The sequence below is a fragment of the Rutidosis leptorrhynchoides genome, chromosome 5, assembly GCF_046630445.1.
Source record: "Rutidosis leptorrhynchoides isolate AG116_Rl617_1_P2 chromosome 5, CSIRO_AGI_Rlap_v1, whole genome shotgun sequence".
NCBI lineage: Eukaryota > Viridiplantae > Streptophyta > Magnoliopsida > Asterales > Asteraceae > Rutidosis > Rutidosis leptorrhynchoides.
In genome coordinates, this window is record NC_092337.1 from 435,714,237 (window position 1) to 435,731,591 (window position 17,355).

General features: G+C 34.1%; 3 protein-coding genes across 4 annotated transcripts; 1 reads left to right on the plus strand and 2 right to left on the minus strand.

The window, feature by feature from the left end:
* Nucleotides 1-895: 895 nt before the first annotated feature.
* LOC139850081 (putative pentatricopeptide repeat-containing protein At5g37570) lies at nucleotides 896-5,762 on the minus strand. Its single transcript, XM_071839675.1, has 2 exons — nucleotides 3,422-5,762; nucleotides 896-1,287 (listed from the first exon to the last, which is right to left on the minus strand). Exon 1 carries the CDS (start codon nucleotides 5,760-5,762, stop codon nucleotides 3,858-3,860), a length of 1,905 nt encoding a protein of 634 aa, XP_071695776.1. The 3' UTR covers nucleotides 896-1,287; nucleotides 3,422-3,857.
* On the plus strand, nucleotides 1,140-2,348 carry LOC139846925 (expansin-like B1). The gene is made up of 5 exons (XM_071836506.1): nucleotides 1,140-1,308; nucleotides 1,415-1,524; nucleotides 1,605-1,786; nucleotides 1,877-2,009; nucleotides 2,097-2,348. The coding sequence occupies exons 1-5, from the start codon at nucleotides 1,164-1,166 to the stop codon at nucleotides 2,295-2,297; spliced, it is 771 nt and encodes a 256-aa protein (XP_071692607.1). The 5' UTR covers nucleotides 1,140-1,163; the 3' UTR covers nucleotides 2,298-2,348.
* Nucleotides 5,763-7,586: 1,824 nt separating the features above from the next.
* On the minus strand, nucleotides 7,587-14,291 carry LOC139850660 (SUPPRESSOR OF ABI3-5-like). 2 transcript variants are annotated; one of them, XM_071840211.1, is made up of 16 exons: nucleotides 14,134-14,291; nucleotides 13,511-13,623; nucleotides 13,303-13,343; nucleotides 12,653-13,187; nucleotides 12,500-12,571; nucleotides 12,325-12,417; nucleotides 12,163-12,242; nucleotides 11,884-12,025; nucleotides 11,729-11,801; nucleotides 11,560-11,651; nucleotides 11,415-11,483; nucleotides 11,160-11,336; nucleotides 10,470-10,650; nucleotides 9,553-10,380; nucleotides 9,224-9,414; nucleotides 7,587-8,087 (listed from the first exon to the last, which is right to left on the minus strand). In XM_071840211.1, exons 2-16 carry the CDS (start codon nucleotides 13,556-13,558, stop codon nucleotides 7,992-7,994), a joined length of 2,718 nt encoding a protein of 905 aa, XP_071696312.1. In that variant the 5' UTR covers nucleotides 13,559-13,623; nucleotides 14,134-14,291; the 3' UTR covers nucleotides 7,587-7,991. The 2 variants fall into 2 exon arrangements, with proteins under 2 accessions (XP_071696312.1, XP_071696311.1); XM_071840210.1 differs by having other exon boundaries at nucleotides 7,587-8,100.
* Between the last annotated feature and the right edge of the window lie 3,064 nt (nucleotides 14,292-17,355).

Sequence of the window (17,355 nt, forward strand, 5' to 3'; positions counted from 1 at the left end):
GTCGGGTTTAAGGCCAAACATAACCAAATTAACCTCAATCCTTTCAAGAACTTTAATTAAGCATATGGTTCTTGTTAAAATATACATTGACATCATAAATAGACATGGTTGGGTCAACTGCATATAATGGTCTCCAAAACACACTTGATGTTAGTGAGTGGATTCTACTTTATGTCTATGTCTTCCTCAGCAACCTCTTAGTTTAAAAATTCTATTTTCTTAACTAACTGTACTGTATAAAAAGAATATTAACGAAAGTCATATTCAAGATTACGTAGCAGTTTTATCTTTACGCAATTCCACTGGCGGCTGGACTAATGTAAGCAAAATGGAATAATATTTTGAATTTCAGAAAACATGTTTTATGTTGAAATTATGAACTTTGATTATGGTTAATCTTATTTTTTTTAATGTCAAATACTTTTGGTACACTTTGAACATCGAGCGCGCAGTATAAACATTCCTAATCTAGGAAGCTAATTAGGGCCTACTGTGATGATTAGCACAAATTAATGAGAACAGACAGGCTTAAATTGAATTTAATATATCAACTTTGGTGCTAAACCACCTAACGCTGCGCCCTCATTCTTTTACTTCTATTCCAAGCAACACCTTTTCTGTTTTCAAATTAAAAATTCTTTCTTTGCCTAAAAAAAGGAAGAAAAAAACCTTGTTTGCTTGGGCATGCATACTGTAAAAACATAAACATAAAGACTTGAACTTAATTTATTATTAAGATAGCACATATGATGTGAATTTATGGATTCTTGATATATAATGTTACGGAAATGAATAATACATATACCTACCAGTTTAAATCAAAGTTCAAGCAACACAAAGTTGACATATCGATATTTATCTCTACTTCGTACATGTATGAAAACAACCACCACTATATGAAGGTTCATATCAGGATCAGTTTTCAGATGAAAAAAATGAAAAATTTAAAATTTTTATAGAATTCGTCTATTGTTTTTAACCAGTTACCTTATCCAAGTAGGTTGATGATCATCAAACGTAATATGACTGCTTTCATTCTACACCGAATGTCAAACCGTAGAAAAATTCTACCAACTACTAACTTTATGTTACTATAAATAGTACTAACCTTATGCTAATTGCTTCCATAAAAAACCAAACTTCTCTCCTTTATCTTTCACAAAATGGCACTTTCAGTCCATACACTCTTTATAGTTTCAGCATTAATCTTCTTTGTACTAAGTTCAGCCCAAACCGCAACGTCTAGTGATTCTTTCACACATTCTCGAGCAGCATACTACCCGGGCTCTGATGAGAAAGGATCAGAAAGTGAGAAATATGTCATATAAATATAAATAAACATACACATAAACATAAACATATATACATGTAAACTTGATAAAGTTATAACATTTGATATTATATTTGTTTACAGTAGGGAGATGTGGATATGGACCGTTTGGAGCAACAATTAACGATGGGTATGTAGCAGCTGGATCTGATCTCGTTTATCGAGATGGTGTAGGATGTGGCGCATGCTACCAGGTGATAATAAGCATTACATTTACATGATTTTTTTTATTATATGAATTACTAAATTAATCAAAATAATTAAATAAAATCAGGTGAGGTGCACAAACAGTAAAGATTGTTCCAATGAAGGAGTGACTGTTGTTGTAACTGACCATGGTTCGAGTGACCGTACAGACTTCATTATGAGCCAAAAAGCCTTCCGTAAAATGGCTCAGTCTACGTACGCAGAACCGTCTTTACTATCACAAGGAATTGTGGATATTGAATATAGAAGGTGATATTATATAACTGAATATTAATTATTAATTAATATTATGAAATTATGAATGTTACTATCATTTAACAAAAAAACATATATATGCAGGGTTTCATGCAGGTACTCAAAGAATAATATCACCATAAAGATTGATGAGAGTAGTGATTATCCATATTATCTTGCTTTTGTCATATGGTATCAACAAGGGCAAAACGACATAACTGCAGTGCAATTATGTGAGGTAAGTTTATGAATGTCATTTATATTGATATGCATATATATACTTTTTACTGTGGTGATATGTTTATATGCTGTAATTTATACGCAGACACAAAATTTTAACTGCAAACTGTTGGATAGAAGCTATGGATCCGTGTTTACAACCACATCACCACCTAGTGGATCGTTGTCTTTAAGAATGCTATTAAGTGGTGAAGATGGAGATGAAAAATGGGTCGTTCCGGTTAATAATATACCTGATAATTGGAAGAAGGGAGACATATATGACACTGGAGTACAAGTAGACTAATAAGTGGATAATAGTATTTATCAACATTTGTTTATCACTAATAAGTAATAATATAGAATTAAAAGACCACAATAAGCAGAGACAGATCATCTCTAGTATGTTTGATTTAACAAAAAAAAGTATATGTTTATTATCACTTTAATGTTATGGTTATTCATTTACAATAAGTTAGGATTGTTAAAGAGTTTATTATATTCTTTGTTATTTGATTTTGTTGAAAGTTGTAACAATGTTTGTTATGGTTTCCTTGTAAGAATTGTCCAAACAGTAGAAGTATATTCATTAATTTACATAAACAAATCATGGTCTGGAATTAAGTGGGGGACTAATTAATAGAGTAAAAGTTCTTATAATGAGTAGATAAAAATCTTATCTTTTTTTTATATGATTTGTGGAGATAAGGAGTTCTTTTTATGGCAAAAGGAATGATGTGATGCTTCTCAAAATGCAATTTTCCTGACCTAAAGAGTGGGATGCCTTTATATAAAAAGTGATTTCAAGCTTTTGTTCTAAGTACTGTTTGAGTTGTTACCATAGTGTAACTAGCATTTTTCCATAAAGATGATTTTTTTTTTTTTTTTTTTTTTTGGCAGAAATAACAAAAAAATTTATAAGAAACGGAAAATGTTTTCGAACAGAAAACGAATTCAACGTGAGATACAAGAAAGAAACACCGATGAGTAGAAATATCAGTATATTTATGATGGAAATTTTTTGTTCTATACCTAGTTTTCCATTTTATATATATTTTTATTTTTATTTATGCGTGCGGAGTAGCGGTGTTCTGATTTTAAATAATAAATTATACCGTATACAATGTTTGTCATAAGTAGATATAGTACAGTGAGGTTAATATCTGAAATCTGAAATCTGAAATATACAAGAAAAGAAAGCATGTACCAAATAGTGTTTAGCTCTAATTTATACTATAAGCTACTAATTCAAGTATCAAGGAGGAACTTATTTAAGATATAAACAAACCTCATAAATTTTAATGGGACAAATGTATGAGTTTGTTTCTTAATGTGACACAATAGACAAGAGAACAATATCAATACCTCTTGCAACGTGAAGTACGTTTCTATTAAACACAAGCATTAAGATGAATCAGTTTAGATGATTACTCGAAGGAACCCTTTGGTGGTCCTCTTATGCAGTAGACATTTGTTCCTTTGCCTCGTGTGTTTGAGTTTTCATCTCCTCTTTAGAACACATCACCATGAAACTAGCATGACGCTTGGTAGAATAGGTGGCAAAACGGGCGGGCGGGTCAGTTCTGGTAATCATGTCATAATAGGTTGGGGTCAAAGCAAATAAGGTAATAGCAAAAGTGTTTTATTGGAAAATGAGCAAAAATCTTTCTCCTCCAACTACTGACCCATTGTACTCATTACGGTTTTCAAAAGTCGCCCATTTTACGCGTCACTACTCACTACTGTCAAAGATGCCAAAAACTACCCAAAAACATAGATAAAGATGCCCAGGTTGACCCATTAAATGTCTGAAATTTCATAATCCTTGTGTACATAAACTTTCTATTGAATCTTATCTACTTATTCTTCAAGGTATCATGTTTCTGTATGACGTTTTCATTTGAGTACCCATATCACTCAACATGGAGTACACTAATTTTCTTTTACGACCCGAAGCGCCTCCTTCAACACCATAATTTTCTGAACGAACAACGCTCGATCCTACATATTTATGTAACCCTTTTTTCTTCATCATCTCTCTCACATTTTCAACATCATCCCATCTCTCACCAGCAGCATATATATTCGATAACATCACATACGGTCCCACATCACCCGGTTCCAATTCAATTAACCGTTTGGCAACCATTTCACCTAGTTCTAAATTAGAGTGGGTCCTACACGCCGCTAGTAACGCTCCCCATAAAGCTGACCCTGTTCCCACATTCATACTCTTTAACATCTCTTCAGAATCATTCATTAAACCAGCTCGTGATAATAGATCGACCATACAACCATAATGCTCGACTTTTGGTTTGATCTTATAAACGCGTTGCATTAGGTCAAAATACCACCATCCTTCTAAAACCATTCCCGCATGAGTACACGCACTAAGCAAACACACAAAAGTAGTATCATTTGGCACAATGTCACTTTTTTCCAAATTCAAGAACATTTCTAATGCCTTTTCTCCTTGACCGTGCATACCATATCCCATTATCATTGAATTCCATGATACAATAGTTCTCTCAGGCATTTCATCGAACACCTGTTTAGCCAAGTCCATAGCTCCACATTTAGCATACATAGTCAACAAAGCAGTCGAAAGTAACACGTCGATAATAATATTATTCTCGTTACTCTTAATATAAGCGTGTACCCATTCACCCTTATCAAGTCTTCCCAAATGTGCACACGCCGTTAACACACTCATAACACTCGCTTCATTCACCCTCACATCTTTTTCCTCCAACATATCATCAAAAAGCACCAAACACTCATCATACTTTTTACACCGCACGTAAAGCGCTAACAAAGTATTCCACGACACAACATTTCGCCGCGGCATCCAATCAAAAAATTTACGTGCACACACTACATCTCCAATTCTCGCATACCCGTCAATCAAACAATTCCACGAAACGATATCTCTACAAGGCATTTTATCAAACAACTCTTGTGCATTGCCCATGTCCTTAACGCAAACATACCCACCAATCATCGTATTCCAACTAAACACATCTCTCTCAGGCATTTCATCAAACACCTGGCGCGCATCATCAACCATCCCATTCTTCACATACCCATCAATCATCGAATTCCACGTCACCATATCCATTACCAAACTCATATCAAACACCTTTTCCGCATCCTTAATCCTCCCACAAACCGCGTACATATGAATCAAACCGTTTCTTACAAACAAATCAATCTCAAACCCTTCTTTCACGACCCGCGAATGCGCTTTTCCACCTTCTCTAACCAACCCCAATTCACCACAAATTTTCAAAACCAATGGAAACGTGTAATGATTTGCAGGCACGAACCTCCCCACCATTTCTCGAAGATAAAAGTCCAACGCTTTAACTGATTCATTCGCGTTAACTAAACCTCTAATTATAGTATTGCATATAAACGAATCAGGGTCATCTAGAGAATTAAACACATCAATTGCATGAAAAACAGTTGATGGTGATGAGCATAGTTTCTTGATCACTCGACCTGATGCGAGTGAGTGTTGAGAGAGACCTGAAAGAATGAGTTGTGTGTGAATTTGATTGAATTGTTTGAGAGTTAGGATTGGGAAGGATTCAAGTTTGGCTAAAATGGGATGGGTTAAGCGTAATGTTGGTTCGAGTTCATGGTGGCTGTTGTTGTGGTCGTGATCGTGCCAAAGTTTAGGTGAGGATCTGAAAGATGAGAGGTTTTTGTGGATTTCGCGAAATTTTTCGATGGGTTTTGAGAGTTTAGGAATTTTACCGGTTGCAGACATTGTGTATGTGTTTTTTATGAACCTTGAGTTTATCCTCCATTTTCGGCTTTTATTTTGAAATAGTGAGAATTAAATTAAGCGATTTATACTTTCATAATTTTGTTAAAACTGAAATGCGAATTGAAAATTTAAACGTGAAACTGAAAACTAAAACGTGGAAACTGAGAGAAGACAAATTACTATGTTTAGAAAAACGAGTCTCGACCCAATCTGGCATAGCATAACCCATTTAGACTCGACCCATTTAATGTTTAGATCGGGAAGCGTTTAGATCCAAACTCATTTTGACCTTATCCAAACTCATTTGCTTGAATGCTAAGTTCAAAATTCAGTGGTAAAAAGTGAGAAAATGTGAAATTGATAAAGCGGTATTATATAGAGGGTTTTGCTAACGTATGACACGGTAGCATACGTTGAGGTGCAATCAATGAATTCGAAATTTCAATAAATATTAAAAATTTGTTATTAATACACGCATGAAAATAGAAATAATTAGATTGAATTAATGAGTATTAAATATAAATAATACGGAGTAATATATAAGAAAAATTTCGAGTTCATTAAATGCACCTTAACGTATGCCCGTGACATACATTAGCAAAACCCTTTTAATTCTCCAGATATGGTTTGATTAACTTATCAAGGAAACTGCTTCATTACCATGTGATTGAAAATTGCATCTATTCTATGTACCATTTATATTTGTGTTTTTTTTTAAAAAAGGATTTAACATTAAGATTCAACACTTCTACTTAGTTTGTCTAATTTTATTTCTATATAAGGGTTTTGCTAACATAAATCACATGGTAATAAAGCAGTCTCCTTGATAAGTTAATCAAACCATATGTGGAGAGTCAGAATTATCAAGAAAATACAAATATGTTGATTTTTGGCTCAAGTGGAAAGCTTTATCTCACTATACTAGTTCAAGGACCCGTGAACTCACGGGTTTATTATAGCTACCATTGTTGTTAAAGAGATATGTGATTTAATTTAATAGAAACTGATGATCTAAACTGAATTTTAATTTAATTTTAAAGATAGATTGAGAATAAAACAAATAAAGAGGAACACAGATACAAATGTTGAATATAATTCTATTTTTAATTTAATAAAATTTTTATAGATGTGATGGATTTATTACATCTGACTTTATTTAAATTTATTATTTTATCTAATATTATAAAATTTTAACATATATGAACATAGATATAGATACTTGTTTATTGTGAAAGATTAATTCTTTTATCATATGTCTAAGGAATAAAATTATACTTGACAGAATTTTTTATAGAGAATTAAAAATATAACAATTGAAATGTCAAAAAACCCCTGTAAAGTTACAAACATGTATCTTATGTTGAATAATGAATGAAAAAGACCGAATGAACAAAGTCTCTCACATGTGAAAATATGAAAAAGGTTGTGATACATAATGACTAATAAAATATATAATGGTTGATAAAATTTAAGAAATGATTTTAATTCTCAAGGTTTTTTTTTTTTTACCATATTTAATTATTCCAACGTTTTTTGTTTTGTTTAATTTTCGTGAATTAGCTAAAAAAAAAAAAGTTTGTTGATTGTATTGACTTATTTTAATTGAGGAGTAAAAACAATTAAAGTCATTTAAATTAGGCGAAAGTTATTTATCTATTTTTATAAAGTTTTTAATTAAAAATTATATGTAGTAATTAATTAATTAATAGATGATATATGATATCAGCACAAGTCCTCACATCGCGACACGTGTCAAGTCCTTTGTTTAAGATGACATCATCAAGTTAGCATTTTAATATTAACTATAGATAACGAGTAAACGAAAGAGATTTTCACTGTTCAAATTATTCAAGAAGAGAAGGTACACGTCATATACTCATATCACTATCCCTTTGTACATAGGTACATTTTTTTCGGTTCCTATGATATTATCCGATATTGAAGATGAAGCACAACGAACATAACTGAAGCAGCTAGACATAGAAATCGATCTACATTTCTTAATGTTAATTAAAATAACATTTGACTTGCTAGCTGTTTTTTTTTTTTGTTCAAGACAAATGACTAGACAACACCAAAAGGAAGCTTCTAAAGCAACTCAAAACCAAAATCCTTGTTATTTCCTCAACCAACAATGTGATAATTAATTCTTAACCTAAGACATTTCTCTGAATCTAGCGAGTGCCTTCTTATGAACCAGAGTGCGGTAGCTATCACCTGGTTGCACCTCTAGGCTAGGATCCAACTTCTTGTTCGGTTGACTGCCAAGTCCTGCTCTCTTTTCACTTGCTTGTGCCTGCACCGGCTCCACCATCCCACTCCCATCTTTTCCCAACCCCTGTTGTTGCATCAAATCACCAAAAGTAAAAAAAAAAAAAAAAAAACAACAATCCCCCGGTTCAAGTCAGAAGATATAACATTTGAATTTGATTTACTACGACCTTCAGGAGTTTATCATTTTGACCTTGTAGAGCCAACTCAAGACAACAAAAAAGTCCGGTTCTTCTCATGTAATCTGGCTAAAAGGCACTATCTATTGAGTTTGTGACTTAAATAAAGTAGGAATTTCAACCCATTTAAGTAAAAGTGAGTTTACCTAGGCTTTACTAAAATGCAAATGGGCCAAAGAATGCGAATTGAAAGTCGCACATTAGACAATCAATTGTTGTATAACCTTTTAAACTGCATTATTTATACAAAACTTAACAATTTAAATAAATTGTTTTATTATCATATCTATATTAGTGAATAACCCAACGCAGCTCGACCAGTCCAAAAAGTTTACTTCCCGCTATCCAACCCAGTTGTTTTACTACCTATTGTAAATATTGTTGATCAGTTTCAAGTTGCAACTATATGACCTTGACTTGAAAACTTTTAACGTGTATTGTTGATCATTAATTGTTTCCTACTTAAATTTCAAAATTAATATTAATATAAAATGATTATTGATGAAATTAATTATATGACTATTTTGTTTCTTATTTTTTGGAAGGATGCAAAAACATCTAGAACATAAAATTTACTAACTTATCAACAATGTTACAGATGCCATAAAAATTAAATCCTGCCCCTTAAAACCTCCATCCATGATTGCATGAGCTTATGGATCATATAGACAAGACACAAAAATCTAAGAAAATGACCAACTGACCATTGACATGTTGCAAACAGAAAAACTTAAAATAGTGACAAAAGGAACAAAAGGGTACTTTAGGATATTCACATACTTAGACCATTGGAATTGTGAAACATGACATGTTGTAGGTTGTGTGAGATCATAATATCAATCCAATGTACCTAATTTTCCGAAAAATGGGTATAACACAACACCATTAAAATGAGTAATGAAATAACATGTATCTATCTATATCTATATGTTTAATATATCGTATGCAATGTTAAGAAAATAATTACTATTTCTTGCAATGGAAAAATACAGAAAGAGTTAAAAGACTTACTATGCCTTCTTGCCAACCCATGTTGCGAAGCATTCGGTTGCCAACATTACTCTCATCAATTGCCTTTTCACCTGTGATTACCTCATAGCTCTGGGCCCCACTATTACCACCCTCTTCACCTCCACGTCCTCCAACACCAGGAGGAAATGGCATTGACTCCATCACACCCCTTTTCAATCCCGAATCTCCATCTTACAATTTCAAAATTTTATATAATAAAAAAAATCCACACATGTCAATAGGCGAATAACAATCATATTTACAAGTCCTTTTACATATCCATTTTTTTTATTATACTTCTATAAAAAAAGAATCGTTGAGGTGCTTACCATCTCCAACCCCAAGATCATATAAATCATCGCCAAAAGACGATGGACCGTATAAACTCCTCCGTTCAGCAGCTCGATCTCTATAAGTAGTAGTATGAGTCTGCTCTTTAACAGACGATGATGACTGTACAGGCAACTCTGAAAACCGTCTCTTACCACCCACAGCAGGTGCAGGTGGGGTGTAAGAACCTAAAGCAGATGCATCTGTCCTAAAAGGCATTGCGGAATTGTGTTGTTCCGTAACTGTTGGCGAACTCGTAGAAACATTTGTAGACGGTCCCACATATGTTGACCCCCTTATTACACCTCTTAAAGCTGCGGGCCTGGTGTTATCATGTGCATCTAAGCTAGCAGATGTGTTTAATGAAACTGGAGCTAAATTGTCTTTAACCAATTTTCCCTTCGTCGATGGTGCAACGGGCTTAGGTTTTTCTTCTACTGCAACCGATGGCTGATTACGTGTTTGACTTTGACTCTCGTGGCTTCTTTGTTTCCACATGGACAAAACGTTACTCATTTTCTTCTTATTAGCCAAAATGCTACTTTTTGACGCAAGTCTTATTTCTTTTATTTTCTCTTTTTCTAATTTCTCTGCAGCTACGGCTGCTGCAGCTGCAGCCTGAACAGCATCTGGTAATGAAGTAGTTTTATCAGTCGATGTTATTGTTGCAGCTGGTGCAGATATAACTACTTTTCTACTATTAGACGCCTTGACGGGCTGCTTCTCGTTTTCAGACGTTTTATTGTTTTGGTCATTACAAGGCATGTATTGTTGACTCTGTTGATCGTATGAATACCAGATACCGTTATTACCATCATAGTACAGACCTATACATACATGAGTAACATAATACACATGTTAAACAAATGTATGCACTGATATATATCATTACAAATATTGTTGTGTAGCTACACACCTGTATTTCCATCGTAATAGAAGCCAGAAGTAGCATCATAATAATAGCCAGATGCTTCATCCCAAACGAAACCAGACTGCGGTGCCGTGGCATCCGTTGGATCTCGACTCTGATCTTGCTTGCCGTTAGATTGCTTGTCATCTGGATTATACTCTTTTGGTGCCCATCCAACACCATCATACTACAACAAAATAGGTAAATTAATGATAATATCACTTTATTTCAAGATACATGCATGTGTAACCAGCAAATAATAACAATAACAATAACAATAACAATAATAATGAAAATTGATAATAATAACTTTGCATAGCCTTTAGAGATTATACAGTTACGTATATTCTAATACTCTCCCAATTGCAGTGTTGCAGAACTCAAAATTACTCAGTGAGTACTAGGCAAGTACTCGGTCAAACTTGACAGAAACTCGGGATTACTCGGAAAATCGGTCAAAACTCGGGATTACTCAAAAAATCAGTCAAAACTCAGTCAAAGTCAAACTTAGTCAACATCTGAGTACTCCGAGTTGCCTACTTCTAAACAAAAAGTCAACCTTAGTCACCTTGGTCAGCATCCAACTTAGTCAAAGTCGGTCAAAGTCAAAGTTAGTCAACATCCGAGTCGCCGAGTATTCCCCAAAAAGTCCCGACCGAGTACTCCGATTTTTGCAACCTTGCCCAATTGTTTTACCTGCTGAGAAAATGCTGCAGCTTCGATGGCTGCAGCAGCAAGACTACTCGAGTGAGACGACGATGCACCAGTTGCGGGTCCCAAGATGCCTTTTGCATATGCTACTCGTAAAATTTGGCCGTTTTTATCCAATGTTGTCCCATTTGTTGCCTTTAGGGCTTTGGTGGCATCTGCAACCTAGAAAATATTTGATTTCTTAATGCAAAATCTCTTTACAATGAGTAACAAAATAAGATAGTCGTATATGAGCCATACCGAATGAAAATGAACAAACGCAAATCCCCTTGAAACATGAGTAAATTTGTCTCTAACAAGTCGAAGATCCTGAAAAATGAAAAATTAGTATTTACTATAACTTTTTATATCGAATAGTCTAAAGCAAAGATACAGCAATATGCACTTTAATTGCAGCGTGTTTAGAAAATTCGTAGCGAAGCATTTCCTCGTCAGCATTTTCATCTAATCCTCTCACAGCAAGAACATGTGTGGGACCTGAACAATCGAGACGTTAAAAAAATGCTTCATACGTGTCCAAAACACATGCTAGTATGAACTATGGAGAAACTAACCTGTCTCCCCTTTCTTAGTGTTTGATGATGCCATGTCAGCAAGGGGAGCATCGTCTGTCCTAGGTTCATTACACTGATATCAAACAGCCAATTAGCAATCAATAATCTCAAATGCTCAATTATAACTTTGGTTCTATCGATTAATTATTTATTACCTGAAAACATAATGTCCTGCGAGCAAAATTAACACAACTACATATTGTGCACAACCAATCAGAAACAAGTGTCGTACTTCTATACTTCATATGCCCTGACCTCGATGAACCATCTGATCCAAATGGAAGACCAGTTGGCTTACTGTACAGCAATAAACAAATTCACTCAACCTAAGATTATAGTATAAAGACCCGTTATACACACACTAACACAACTTTGACGACAATATAAACAGAAAATAACTACATAAATATATAAGACTGTACACAAGCAATTACCTGTACTCGAAGAATAGCTTCCTACCATCCACAACAAGTCCCTCATCACCAACCGTGTCCATCATTGAACGTGCAGATCCCTGATTCGCAAAATTAGGTTCATGTATTTCCACATATAAAACTACATGACAAAAAAGTAGATAAAACACACAATAATATTACCATGGTAGGGAAATCTATAAACGCAAATCCACGAGAAACGCCAGAACTTCGCTCCTTAATGAGACGAACATGGCGAAGTGGTCCCCATTCAGCCTAGTTAAAGACCCAAGAGTATGATATCGAAAACTAAGCAAACAAATACCAAATATCGCAAAGTGATAGGTGAGAAAGATACAAGGATTTGATGTAAATCTTCTTCAGTTGTCTTCTGGGACAAACCCTTCACAACAACAGTTGCAGATGGTGCCTACAAATAACAGATAAGCATAAGTCATCAAACTAGACCTAGAAGTTTCATAATTGGAAACATCTCTAAAACAATCTATACCGTCCAATAAACCCCGTGATGACGCTTTTCATCGCGATCTCGTCTTCTCTCTGACCTGTCATATCTATCATCATCATAACTGTCCTCTCGGTAACTTCTCCCAAGACTACAGCTTCGAGGAGATCTTGACCTAACACGCTTGCCGTGACCACGAGACCTGGACCGATCGTACCTTTTGTATGGACTTTGGTCCCTTTCACGGCTCAAACCTTTTCTCTCACATTCTCGATCACGGGACCCACGGCTTCGCAAACTACCCTCTCGTCTACCACCTCTATCATAATCAAAATCATAACTGTGTCTTCCATATTCATAATCTCTCTCACGGCTATAGTCATAATCATCATATGTATAATCATCACGATTACGTCCACTATATCTATGAGGTCTCTCATATCCATAATCATCATAATAATCAACCTCGCGATATTTTAAAGATTCACGAGGCATATCCATTTCATGATATGAATCAACATGCCGCCTTGAATCTCGATGAACCGGATAATACCTCCTATCATCGTATGGATCACCCTCACTGCCAATTAAATACAATCCAAATGCAAAATGAAAAACAAATTGGTGATATAAGAAATATAAGTAACATATATAACACAAAAGTGTGGTGGTAGAATCATGGAAGTATAACTCACCGAAAATTATGTTCATGGATTTCACCATATCGATCAGGGGCCTGTGGATTAAAGTAAATAAGGTGTGTCAGCATGTTATAATCAAGAGAACTAGAAAGCGAATCGATTCCATATCCTCACTGTCCATGGCTTTATCTCACAGTCAAAAAATCCCTAATTTCTTTGTATATGATCCCATATACGTGATTAAAAAGAAAACCACAATTACGCTGTTATTTTCCCATTCATGCTGAAGACCGTAGCGATTCGGATCCATTTTGTATGACCCGTCAATGTTACCCCTGCGAAGCTCTTGAGATCGCTTACTTTATAACCCTTTTCCTGTAAAGGATACACAAACACAGTCGAAACAATCTTCAGACCTTGGCCTTCCATTTTACTAATTCTCCCAAATATTTTACACTTCAAATTCTTAAATTACAGAATTAAAACTTTTCAAAAACAAACCAACACAAGATATATTATAAACTTACATACAACTAGCTACTCAAAGAATAGCATATTATATATTATATATTATATATTATATATCATAATCAAAGCAAATTAATATCAACATTATATGTTAAAATGTTAACCATACAAATCTTTCACAATACTGCCATGCGAAATTTCATCATAAAGATTTACATTTTACTTTAAACAATTCACAACAGGATAATAGAATCATGTATAGCATAAAACTAATCAAATAGAATATAGAGAAGCTAATATGAGAACAATTTAGTCCGTGCCACCTGGCACTAAATAAGATCAGATGTACAAACATCCATAAACCCTAAATAATTCAATATTCATAATAAAATACACACATAAAGTCACAATTCTTACGTTGCAGACGATTAATCAGACTGCGCCCGTAGCAGATAGACGATTACGACGACTGTGTATAATCGAACAAAACGATTATATATGAACGATTCAAAAACAAAATTGAAGATGAAAATATGCAATTTGTGATAACTAATGACCTAAAAATACACGAATATTAATAAGGAAAATGCTAAACTTAGCCCTCAGCCTAAGAGCTACGTTTAAGCATACAAAAAATAATTTTATTCCATTTATATAATTTAACCGTGCCATTAACATCAAAGTTATATAAGGAAAGTCAATACTAAAAAATAAATATTTATACTTTATAATTAATTAACCGGAGTTTTCAAACTTAAATTTGATATGCTTAAGCGTAGCCCTAAGGGCTACGTTTAGGATTGTCCTATTAATAAATAATCATCAGATATCAGATAATACAGGGAAGAACTTGTGTTTCTGCAATTAGGTTTTTAAATTCTATATATATAGATTTGAGTAGTTACACATAAAGTCCTTGTACTTTTGTTAGTGCAAAATTGACCACTCTGATAGCAATACACATGGTACTTCAATTTAACAATACACGTGGTACTTCAAATTAGGCTTTTGTTACTCTAAACACTCATGGTCTAAATGGAATTAGCATAACACATGGTAATTTAAATTTGGAACTAGCAATGCACATGTTACTTCAAATTTGAGCATGTTATGGTTACATTGACAAATTAAGGGTGTGTTTGATGAGTGTTAATTGAATGGCTAAGATTGAATGATGAATCATTTAATATTTAGTGCGTTTGTTACTGACATTTGAATGACATATAATGAATTAATGATGAATCATTCGACTATCTATGCCGAATCATTTAGAGTTGAAATAGTCTTTTAACCCTTCAAAACATTCATTTATTTAATATACTCATTAAATTATATTTAAAGCATTTATTAAACCGTTATATACTTTTATTTTTTTATTTAAAAGGTTTATACATTAATTTTACATCAGTCATATATTTTATTCAAAATAATTATAACAACTTATTGTCGTTCAAAATTAAAAAGTTTAAGCGGAACCTTTAATCATTTAGATATTGAACTATACAACGATTAATTATTATTATCCCTATATACTAAATTTGCAAATTTAGTAGTTTTAGTTTTACCGTCTTGTCGTTTTGAGTTTGCGTTCCCACTACAAACGGACCCTCAACTTTCTTTCAATTTACACAACGACCCCTCAAATTTACACATTTTCAGGATAAAAAGTGTAAATATATAATTTTATTAAAATAAAAGAAACTAATTCCACCCGAATTTATAACGGGCCCTATCTTTTCGCTCAGTGCGAGTTAAATTTTTCCGAGACCACCATTCAACTCGAAAAAATCTGATGAACCCAACGGGACTAACTATACGCGAAACGGACATCGTTAAAAAAACACTAAATAACGGGCCCTATATTCTCGCTCGGTGTGAGTTAAATTTTTTCGAGACCACCATTCAACTCGAAATACTTTTACGAACACAACGCGACTAACTATACGCGAAACGGGCATCGTTAAAAATATATAATTTGGACTATATTTCATACATATACATACACGTCCAACAAACAACCCAACCTACGAGATATATTAGGTACCAAACAACGTATATCCAAATTCGACCGCACGTTGAATAGAACCGCAACAACGCGCGGTCGAATTTTTTTCTAGTTATGTTTATCAGACCATTGTTAGCGGGCCTCGTAATAGGCTAGTGATAGCCTTGTCCTCGAGGACACCGTTATCATTGGTGTGCCATGGGCTCCGCCCTCGAAATGTCTTTCATGATTCGCCCTGTTTTTTACAAATAGCATATTGCATCACGAGTCAGATTCATATTTCTTTATTTATTTGTGTTATATTTATCCGTACTCATAACTTTAATACTTGTAAGCTATTTTATTTAATTAATTTGGCGAGGTATATGATGAGAAAAAAGTATGTTATGATCGGGAGTGTTATGTGATGGCTGCGTGATAGGAGAAAATGTTGATGTTACGTTGACATGCCGTTGTGTGATGGAAAGGAAGGGTTTCATGATTGAGAGCGGTCTCTTTTTTTTTCTTTTTTTTCTTTTTTTTTTTTGCTAAAATAATGATGATTATTAATTATTAAAATAGTTGATGAATTCATACAAAAATGAAGACACTCGAGAACCAATACATTCAAACTGTGACCATAAAGGCTCGAGAAGAGTAAACAAATTAGTCGAGCATAAACAAAAGCGAGCAAACTATACCCGAGCCCAAACAAATACGCCTAAGTCTATGACAATACAAAACCAACTAACCAGATTACAACAGAACAAAACGCACAAGAGACCAAAGGAACCAATTAGCCGGCATTGGAGGTACCTTTTCGATTCTGTTTGTCCGGGTGCAACGTCTTCTCATTTACTTTGTCAATGAAAACACCTTTCTCACTCGGGGAGACAAAGAAGTAGGATAAAACGTTGGACGACAGACGACTTATTAGTTCACTAATAAGAAGAGTCGTCTCATATTTCACCTTAAATTTTATGAAGCAACATGGTCCGTAAACGGTAAACCCAAGCCAACCCAACTTTTTTGTATCTTCATGTCTTTCTGCACTCCTTTAAACCTTCTCCTTTTTACTTCCCAATCAGACCCTTTACAGTTCATCCTGCATCTGCTTTTCAGTCTCCCTTTTAACCGGACCATTCGCTCCAAATTCAATTACTGCTAGTGACATCCGGGTCGGAGTCAGCCCGACCCTGCAACCCAATCCCCACCTCGTCATTCCCATGAACCTGAACAACCCAAAAGATCTAGATTCAAATAAAGAAAGCATCTTGATCAAGATTATAATTCAGTACCCAATTTAGATGAAACCCTAGACAATAATTGCAAGAACGATTGTACAAATAATGATTTTAGTGAAAATGGTAACGTGGGTATAGTTGAAAGAGATTGTACGAAAACAGTTGCTGATATAAATGGGATTTTAGGAGCTCAAAAGCTTGGTCATTTATCGGTATTGTTCTATTAGTTTGAGCATAATATTTAGTTCTACAGCCTTTTTAGTTAACAAAATTCATTACATACAGTTTTAATACTATTTAGAGTTGGAATTAAAATATCTTTAATGGTTAAGCTACATAGTGTTTGTGTTCTATGTTTTGATTAAAAAAGTTTTAATCAAATGTAGAACATTATACCTTGAACAGTTAACA

Coding starts and splice junctions, on each gene's coding strand:
- LOC139846925 (XM_071836506.1), top strand. CDS start 1,164: ATGGCACTTTCAGTCCATACACTCTTTATAGTTTCAGCATTAATCTTC. Junction 1,787..1,876: donor GTGGATATTGAATATAGAAG/GTGATATTATAT, acceptor ATATATATGCAG/GGTTTCATGCAGGTACTCAA. Junction 2,010..2,096: donor CTGCAGTGCAATTATGTGAG/GTAAGTTTATGA, acceptor ATTTATACGCAG/ACACAAAATTTTAACTGCAA.
- LOC139850081 (XM_071839675.1), bottom strand. CDS start 5,762: ATGTCTGCAACCGGTAAAATTCCTAAACTCTCAAAACCCATCGAAAAA.
- LOC139850660 (XM_071840210.1), bottom strand. CDS start 13,558: ATGGATCCGAATCGCTACGGTCTTCAGCATGAATGGGAAAATAACAGC. Junction 12,026..12,162: donor AAGCTATTCTTCGAGTACAG/GTAATTGCTTGT, acceptor ATTGCTGTACAG/TAAGCCAACTGGTCTTCCAT. Junction 11,337..11,414: donor CGTTTGTTCATTTTCATTCG/GTATGGCTCATA, acceptor AATATTTTCTAG/GTTGCAGATGCCACCAAAGC.